This window comes from Oncorhynchus kisutch, linkage group LG10 (assembly GCF_002021735.2).
Source record: "Oncorhynchus kisutch isolate 150728-3 linkage group LG10, Okis_V2, whole genome shotgun sequence".
Lineage (NCBI taxonomy): Eukaryota > Metazoa > Chordata > Actinopteri > Salmoniformes > Salmonidae > Oncorhynchus > Oncorhynchus kisutch.
Window position 1 is genome coordinate 64,785,253 of NC_034183.2, and position 9,516 is coordinate 64,794,768.

Here is a 9,516-nt window from a genome sequence, read left to right on the forward strand (position 1 = left end):
ATGTGACCAAGAATCCGATGGTCACTCTGAAAGTCCTCCAGAGTTCCTCTGTGGTGATGGGAGAACGTTCCAGAAGGACAACCATCTCTGTAGCACCAATCCACCAATCAAGCCTTTATTCACCTCATTTGCTCACATTGTATATAGACTTGTTTATACTGCATTATTGACTGTATGTTTGTTTTTACTCCATGTGTAACTCTGTGTCGTTTTATCTGTCGAACTGCTTTGCTTTATCTTGGCCAGGTCACAATTGTAAATGAGAACTTGTTCTCAACTTGCCTACCTGGTTAAATAAAGGTAAAATAAAATAAAAATTTAAAATGGAAGAGTGGCCAGACGGAAGCCACTCCTCAGTAAAAGGCACATGACAGCCCTCTTGGAGTTTGCCAAAAGGCACCTAAAGACTCTCAGGCCATAAGAAACAAGATTATCTGGTCTGAAGAAACCAAGATTGAACTCTTTGTCCTGAATGCCAAGCGTCACATCTGGAGGAAACCTGGCACCACCCCTACGGTGAAGCATGGTGGTGGCAGCATCATGGTGTGGGGATGTTTTTTAGCGACAGGGACTGAGAGACTAGTCAGGATCGAGGCAAAGATGAACGGAGCAAAGTACAGAGAAATCCTTAGTGAAAACCTGCTCCAGAGCGCTCAGGACCTCAGACTGGGGCGAAGGTTCACATTCCAACAGGACAATGACCCTAAAAACACAGCCAAGACAACTTAAGAGTGGCTTTGGGACAAGTGTCTGAATGTCCTTGAGTGGCCCAGCCAAAGACTGGACTTGAACCCGATCGAACATCTCTGGAGAGACATGAAAATTGCTTTGCAGCGACGCTCCCCATCCAACCTGTCAGAGCTTGAGAGGATCTGCAGAGAAGAATGGGAGAAACTCCCATACCCAAGAAGACTCAAGGATGTAATCCCTGCCTAAGGTGCTTCAACAAAGTACTGAGTAAGGTGTCTGAATACTTACGTAAATGTCATATTCACGTTTTTTTTTAAGCAATGCAAAAATGTCTAAAAAACAGTTTTTGCTTTGTCATTATAGGGTATTATGTTTAGATTGATGAGGGGGAAAAAACAATTGAATCCATTTTAGAATAAGGCTGTAACGTAACAGAATGTGGAAAAGTTCAAGGGGTCTGAATAATTTCTGTATATGTACTGATGTGTGAGTAACTGTCAGTAATGTGTGTAACTGTCAGTAGGACTTTTTTTTTCTATTGCTCTTATTTTAAATGTGTGTAGTTCAGTCCTTGAGCTGTTCTTGTCTATTGATGTTCTGTATTATGTAATGTTTTGTGTGGACCCCAGGAAGAGTAGCTGCCTCTTCAGCAACAGCTAATGGGGATCCTAATAAAATACCACAACAAAAAACAGTGAGGAAAGTAGAGGATGGTGAGAAAGGGTGAGGGAGCCTGAGAGGATCCCTGTGAGTATTGGGACAGTACAGAGTAAACCAAACAGTTTGTGCTTTAGTAAGGTTGACTTCTTGGCATTTATTGCTATGGTCATTACTGCACAGATGGAAAGGAAATCCCAGAAGACTGATTTAGTGGTAGAAGCAGCAGAGACATTTTGGGTGTTGAGATTTTAGTGCAGAAGAACTACAGGGGGATTTGAGAGAAGGGGTTCCAGCTTCCCAGGGTGATGGCCTGGTGTAGGATGTTAGGGCCAAAGTAGTGTGAAGGGTGGTGGGTTTGTTGGGGATAGTGGTGTATATCTAGGGGTAGATGGTGGTGCAATAATTTTCTTTCTCCCAATTTCACTTTTTTTGAACAAAATGTGCAATTCACACTCCGACCTGTGAAAGGCAGCAATATGCCACAAAGCTTACAGTCTGCCGGAAACAACTCTTTACACTTTTCCACTTCCTTTTTGTACGGCGCTTTTAGAAGAAAATTGTGACTCGGCTGATTGACCGAATAAAAGCTGACGTTTGGTCGTCACAATCTCAAAGGTGAGATTCGAATAAGACATATAAAGATGTATGAACATGTCATGTTTAAAATGACGTTTAGGGTAAACATAATGTGAGATGTACTCGAGTGGATGTTACTGCCACCGCCGTTAGCTTAGCAGATTCCTTCCTATCTGCCACCTGGCTAACGAGCATGCTGGTTAGCTTGCCATAGTGTCCATATGGAAACAGAACGTAGGTGCGCTCACTTGTTGTGACATTTTTGGTTCGCTAAGTTATCTAACTTGGTCGCCCGTTAATATAATGCTAGCTGGCTAACGTTAGCAAGCTTAGGCTAGGGTATTGTAGATAACGACGTTAGCTATAACTTGCACATTGCAAAAGAAATCATCATGCAGAGAATCCAATATTAAAATAGTCTATCGTTGGCAGTTTCTTACTAATCCAAGAGTTATGTGTCCTGGGTCCGTGATGACTAGGCCACTGCGCAAACTGAAATGCCTATCTAATGTTAGTGCATTGCTGAGTGAAAACAGTGCTGTTCATTGTCTGAGACCCTGCGGCCTAGGTTACTAATCTTATCATCCACTTGCGTATATACATCAAATGTCTATCTAATATACATAGTATACGGTAACTAGATATTGTTCAAATCTGCGTTTCATTTGAAATGTTTACAACATCTGCCCTAACCTCAGACCATGGCGAAGTTCCATGCCCCTGAGATCCAGGACAATCCCTCTGGGTGGGGTCCCTGTGCTGTCCCTGAGAAGTTTAAGGACATGCCCTACCAGCCCTTTAGCAAAGGAGACCGTCTGGGAAAGGTTGGTCTTCCTCTGCTGCCTCTCACCTTTAATTATAAACAGCAGTTTGCCCTGCTTCAAGAGGAGGAACTTAGGCTGACTGATTTACTTTTCTGTCCATCTGTCCAGGTGGCTGATTGGACAGGAGCAACCTACCAGGACAAGAGATACACAAGTGTGTTAAATTGTATTGTAGGATTCACGATAATAACATGATATGGTGTAAACATAATCCAGAATATATTGCCTATTCTAAATGTCTATATTCAATATTGATTTTGAGGTATTTCAGACCATGGATGCCATCATTTGACATTTGTTTGAATGTTTTGACAGACAAGTATTCATCTCAGTTTGGGGGTGGTAGTCAGTATGCCTACTTCCATGAGGAGGACGAGACAAGCTTCCAGCTGGTGGACACTGCCAAGACGCAGAAGACTGCCTACCAGAGGAACCGCATGAGGTTTGCACAGGTACAAGACTAACCTGCTCGACCACACACACAGTACCCCAAAAAGTATTTTCTGTGTCACCTTTTCTATAACAGGATGTTTTGTTCTGTTTTTACAGAGGAATCTGCGCAGGGACAAGGACCGCAGGAACCTGACCCAGTTCAATATGCAGACACTCCCGAAGAGTGCCAAGCAGAAGGAGAGGTGAGCTGCCTGCAGTTGTTTAGCCCCCTGCAGTTGTTTAGCCAATCCACTTCTAATGTGGCTTTCTAAAACACATGTTGTTCTCTCTATAACTCTGTCTAATCTCATGTGGCTCTGTCCAGGGATCGCATGCGCCTACAGAAAAAGTTCCAGAAGCAGTTTGGCGTCCGTCAGAAGTGGGACCAGAAATCCCAGGTATGGGAAGATCAACAATGCATGTGGATTGTTTTATCAGTGCACCTCCGGACATCTGAACCGTATTGTGATACTCCTCAGATAATATCTGATGTAGTCGTATGAAGTTTCTGGCAACAGTCTTCCCAAACACCTGCTAACGCTACCATACGTGCCTGTCTCTCCTCCCTCCCCTTTCCCTTTCCCCCCTCATACCTTTCATTTCAAGGCCCAGTTGAAACCCCGAGACTCGTCGGTGGAGGTCCGGAGTGACTGGGAGGTGAAGGAGGAGATGGACTTCCCCAGGCTGATGAAGATGAGATACATGGAGGTGGAGGACCCCACTGACATGTGAGTGACTTATCAACACTGCATCTGTGCTCAATCCAGGGGAGAATGAGTGCCCCCTCGCATTGAGTTCAAGTTGATGGACGACCGCGGTACTTACTGCAGGCATTGTTTCCAGAAAACAGAATCTCCCATCATAGTGAAAGGGGAAATGGTGCTCTTTGTGGTCAGTATTCGTGGATGTATATAAACAAAATATAGAAATGCAATCATGGTACCAATAATGGCTTCTATTTCACCAGATGTATGTCCTTGAACCGATTACTTTAAAATCACAAAGTTATAAGAATAATCTAGATGCTAATGGCAGCCTGCAGTACCTCTATCGGCCTTCAACTTGAGATACTCCATGAGAGGGAGCAGCACTGAGCTGGCCTTCAACGTCACTTCATAGAGTAGGTTTTCAACAACTCCTCTGTATAAAAGGATGGTGACATGCTGAGATGACACTTCCTTATCATGAAATGCGCCACTGAGCTTTCGATGACACAAACAATGGGTTTGTGTCATCGATGGCTTTGTCCATATTTTTTACAGTCTGTCTCACAGTTCAGAACAAAACCCACAGTCTGAATAACATGATGTTCAAGTTGCTTTTCACCTGCAATGAGTCTGGTCTGTTTTTTCCCCTTTTTGTTTCTACTGGAAGACAATATCATATCCACGTAAAGTCAGTTGATTTCCTTTCTCCCTCAGTGAGTGCTGTGGTGCGTTGGAGTACTACGACAAGGCCTTCGACCGCGTCACCACTCGCAACGAGAAGCCTCTCAAGAGCATCAAGAGGATCTTTCACACAGTCACCACCACCGACGACCCTGTCATCCGCAAGGTACACCCTCTCAATTCCACACTTACAGCACTGTGCCAGATACAATAAGCCTCAGCAACATATTATTAATTCAGTCCTTTTGTTGTTTTGTCTGAACATTCTTGTCCAGAACTAATGGTTTCACACATTTCAGAAACAAAAACATGATTATTACAATGTCCACTGCCCTGTAGAGTGTGTTCTCTGCTCTGATGTAAATCATTCCCTATACCCTCCTCTCTGCAGTTGGCTAAGACCCAGGGCAATGTGTTTGCCACTGATGCCATCCTGGCCACCCTGATGTGCTGCACGCGCTCAGTCAACTCCTGGGACATTATTGTGCAGAGAGTGGGCAACAAGCTCTTCTTTGACAAGAGAGACAACTCTGATTTTGGTGAGGCTTTCTCAAGTTAATCTATTCAGCTGTTGGTCCAACTCTGACTGAACAAGGAGGTTTTGTTTACTAGTGAATCAGTAGTTTGCCTTATATCAAACTCTCTAATATTTAAGTCTTCTTGTCATAATGCCAATGTTTAGGGATGCGTTTGGTTTTTGTGCATTCGGCTCATCTAACCATCTGTAACTGTACATGTCAGATCTGTTGACGGTGAGTGAGACTGCCAACGAGCCACCACAGGATGAGGGCAACTCCTTCAACTCGCCCCGTAACCTGGCCATGGAGGCTACCTACATCAACCATAACTTCAGCCAGCAGTGTCTGCGCATGGTAAGACCACCATGATTATACACCAATGTCTAGTGACATTCCTTCAATGTGAGTGTGATGTGGAAGAAGTCCAAGCATTTCTGCCATTGTAAAGAATACATTTAAATTGGATGTTAATTCTTTCAGTTCTAATAGGATGCCGTGTCTTTGTTTCCCCTCAGGGTGGGGAGAGGCACAAGTTCCCTAACCCCAACCCATTTGTAGAGGAGGACATAGACAAGAGTGAGGTGGCCTCTGTTGCCTACAGGTGGGTACTGACCCGTGCTGCTCTCACTACTGCAGACCATCTAATCACAGTTAGTTAATTCACATCTGTAAGAAGTCTCTTACATTTGTTTGGGTACCCCTGTTTTTAAAAGGATCCATGTGATGTGTCCTGCTGGACTCTAGGTTAGTGTTGAGGGGTGTAGCTGTGTAGCCCTGTAAACTCACCTGTTTCTGTCTCAGGTACCGCCGCTGGAAGCTGGGGGAGGACATTGACCTGATTGTACGCTGTGAGCACGATGGAGTGATGACCGGGGCCAACGGAGAGGTGTCCTTCATCAACGTCAAGACCCTCAACGAGTGGGACTCCCGGGTAAGAGGAGGAACGAGTGATGACAGAAAATACAGTATCAAATATCTAGTACTATCTCTGGGGATGAAATGCTGTGTTAACTTCCCCTCTAATGCTTAATGTTGTTGAATGTTTTGTTCTTGTCTTAAGCACTGTAATGGAGTGGACTGGCGTCAGAAGCTGGACTCTCAGAGAGGAGCTGTTCTGGCCACCGAGCTGAAGAACAACAGCTACAAACTGGCCCGCTGGACCTGCTGTGCCATGCTGGCTGGCTCAGAGTACCTCAAGCTAGGGTCAGTGCCCCCCCCCCCCCCCCCCCCCCAAAAAAAAAACACGCACAGGTCAAGTGCAACCATTTTTCCCCCTTCAAATTGTCCATAAATTCACCTGGTTATGACCTCCATCAGTTAAATCCCCTGCCCTCCCCTGTCTCTAGGTACGTGTCTCGTTATCACGCGAAGGACTCTGCACGCCACGTGGTCCTGGGCACCCAGCAGTTCCAGCCCACTGAGTTTGCCAGCCAGATCAACTTGAGCATGGAGAACGCCTGGGGCATCCTACGCTGCGTCATCGACATCTGCCGCAAGCTGGAGGAGGGCAAGTACCTTATCCTCAAGGACCCCAACAAGGTGAGCCCGGGACTGCTGACCATTGAGACTCTGTGACCGCTGACCATGGAGCAGAGCATTCCCTTGACTGTTTCTGTAGAGCGTTGCCAATGACTTGAAAGACCAGTACTTGTCTCTGCAACTTGTAGTAGTTGATTTCCCCCATTGTCTGACAGTGTCTGCACACAGAGCCCTAGAAATGTTAGTGTTCCTTACAAAGAGTCAATATCATCATTGTGTGTTTGTGTGCTTTTGCCAACAGCAAGTGATTCGCGTGTATAGCTTGCCTGACGGAACCTTCAGCTCAGATGAAGATGAGGAAGAAGATGATGATGATGATGAAGAGGATGAGGAGGAGGAAGGTGAGGACTGCCACCATTGCACTATGCGGTACCTGTACTATGTTCACAGGGCATTTGGAAAGTATTCAGACCACTTCACTTTTTCCACATTTTGTTACGTTACAGCCTTATTCTAAAATGAATCAACTGTTTTCCCTTCATCAATCTACACACACTACCCTGTAATGACAAATCGAAATCAGTTTTTTTTTTAATTATTTGCAAAAAAATAAAGCAATACCTTTTTAGGTATTCAGAGCCTTTGGTATGAGACTTGAAATTGAGCTCAGGTGCATTCTGTTTCCATTGGAAAATAATGAGCAGCAGTAAATAACAATAGCGGGGCTATATACAGGGAGTACTGGTGCAGTGGCACCGGTATTGAGGTAATATATACATGTAGGTAGAGTTATTACAGTGACTATGTATAGATAGTAACGGGGGGGGGAGCAATGCAAATAGTCTGGGTAGCCATTTGATTAACTGTTCAGGAGTCTTATGGCTTGGAGGTAGAAGCTGTTTAGAAGCCTCTTGGACCTAGACTTGGTGCTCCGGTACCGCTTGCCGTGCGGTCTCGGAGAGAACCGTCTATGGATATTTTTTTGGGGGCCTTTCTCTGACACCGCCTGGTATAGAGGTCCTGGATGGCAAGAAGCTTGACCCCAGTGATGTACTGTGCCGTACGCACTACCCTCTGTAGTGCCTTGCGGTCGGAGGCCGAGCAGTTGCCATACCAGGTACCATGGAACCCATGCCACATCTTTTCAGTCTCCTGAGGGGAATGGGTTTTGTCGTGCCCTCTTCACAACTGTCATGGTGTGCTTGGATGTTAGTTTGTTGGTGATGTGAACGCCAAGGAACTTGACGCTCTCAACCTGCTCCACTACAACCCCGTCGATGAGAATGGTGGTGTGCTCGGTAGAGGTCGAGTTTGCCAAAAGGCACCTAAAGACTCTCAGACCATATAAAACAAGATTCTCTGGTCTGATTTAACTATTTAGCCTGAATGCCAAGCGTCACGTCTGGAGGAAACCAGGCACCGCTCATCAACTGGCCAGTACCATCCCTACAGTGAAGCATGGTGGTAGCAGCATCATGCTGTGGGTATGTTTTCCAGGGCAGGGACTGGGAGACTAGTCAGGATCGAGGGAAAGATGAAAAGAGCAAAATACAGAACCTGCTCCAGAGCGCTCAGACTGGGAAAAAGGTTCACCTTCCAACAGGACAGCAACCCTAAGCACACAGCCAAGACAACGCAGGAGTGACTTCGGGACAACTCTCTGAATGTCCTTGAGTGGCCCAGCCAGAGCCCGGACTTGAAGCAGATCAAATGTCTAGAGACCTGAAAATAGCTGTGTAGTGACACTCCCCATCCAACCTGACAGAGCTTGAGAGGATCTGCAGAGAAATGGGAGAAACTCACCAAATGCAGGTGTGCCAAGCTTGTAGCATCATACCCAAGGTTGTAATCGCTGCCAAAGGTGCTTCAACAAAGTACTGAGTAAAGGGTCAGAATACTTATGTACATGTGAAATTCCAGCTTGAAATTTTTTATAAATTTACAGAAAGGTCTAAACATGTTTTTATTTGTCATTAAGGGGTATTGTTTGTAGATTGATGTTACAGCCTTATTCTAAAATGGATTACAATGTGGAAAAGTGAAGGGGTCTGAATACTTTCCGAAAGCCCTGTATATATTACAATGTGTGGGCAGTTGTCTCTGAACACTTTAAATTATTTATGTGAATGTAATTCTAATGGTTTGTAAGTAATGTGATTAATAGTTGAGTTGTTCTGAATTACTTATGTTTACTGGTTTTAAAGTCCTTTTCTCTCCCCCTTATTTCTCTCTACTCCTGTCCTCTCTTTCTAGATGAACAAGAACCCTAAGGTGTGGCAATTGCACTAGTTACGAGGTGGCCTGTATCATACAGAAAATACTTCCTTGTTACATTCGAATAAAGATCTGAGAAACTGGCTCTTGTTTCCATTTATTTTCTATTTTCTCCTACTGAAAGGAGAGCATTATTATTTTCAATAATCACTAAGCAGGCATGAGTCATCAAATTGAGTCATAATGAGGATTCCTATTCTGCTCATCTGTGAAGTGTATATATTGTTGATAGTAATTGAATATTCTGGTATATTTAGATACTTGACCTTTCTGTATAACGGTCGAGTGAATGGTTACTGGGTTATATTATATATATCCTTTCGTACAGACCAGTACTTGTCTCTGCAACTTGTAGTAGTTGATTTCCCCCATTGTCTGACAGTGTCTGCACTGATGTAGCCCTTCGTACATCAGCTAATATCTCAAAGTGGTGTACAGAAACCCAGCCTAAAACCCCAAACAGCAAGCAATGCAGGTGTTGAAGCACGTTGGCTAGTCGCAGGCAGAACAGTTGAAACGGGAGCAGCAGCACGGCCAGGTGGACTGGGGACAGCAAGGCGTCATGCCAAGTAGTCCTGAGGCATGATCATCCGAGAAAGGGAGAATTAGATGGAGCATACTTCAATTCACACAGGACACCGGATAAGACAGAAGTACTCCAGATATAACAAACTG

General features: G+C 44.7%; 1 protein-coding gene across 2 annotated transcripts; it reads left to right on the forward strand.

Annotated features, from left to right (window-relative positions):
- Window positions 1-1,833: 1,833 nt before the first annotated feature.
- On the forward strand, window positions 1,834-8,926 carry LOC109881084 (eukaryotic translation initiation factor 3 subunit D-like). Of its 2 annotated transcripts, none has more exons than XM_031834717.1 (16): window positions 1,834-1,965; window positions 2,625-2,750; window positions 2,859-2,904; window positions 3,066-3,202; window positions 3,300-3,385; window positions 3,508-3,580; window positions 3,789-3,910; window positions 4,604-4,736; window positions 4,962-5,109; window positions 5,312-5,442; window positions 5,604-5,689; window positions 5,890-6,019; window positions 6,149-6,291; window positions 6,435-6,627; window positions 6,869-6,968; window positions 8,821-8,926. In XM_031834717.1, exons 2-16 carry the CDS (start codon window positions 2,628-2,630, stop codon window positions 8,835-8,837), a joined length of 1,668 nt encoding a protein of 555 aa, XP_031690577.1. In that variant the 5' UTR covers window positions 1,834-1,965; window positions 2,625-2,627; the 3' UTR covers window positions 8,838-8,926. The 2 variants fall into 2 exon arrangements, with proteins under 2 accessions (XP_031690577.1, XP_031690578.1); XM_031834718.1 differs by having other exon boundaries at window positions 3,795-3,910.
- The last annotated feature ends 590 nt before the right edge of the window (window positions 8,927-9,516 follow it).

Bases quoted from the DNA above. Each gene is read 5' to 3' on its own strand.
- LOC109881084 (XM_031834717.1), top strand. From the start codon at position 2,628: ATGGCGAAGTTCCATGCCCCTGAGATCCAGGACAATCCCTCTGGGTGG. The intron at 3,203-3,299 runs GTACAAGACTAA...CTGTTTTTACAG, and splicing joins ACCGCATGAGGTTTGCACAG to AGGAATCTGCGCAGGGACAA. The intron at 4,737-4,961 runs GTACACCCTCTC...TCCTCTCTGCAG, and splicing joins ACGACCCTGTCATCCGCAAG to TTGGCTAAGACCCAGGGCAA.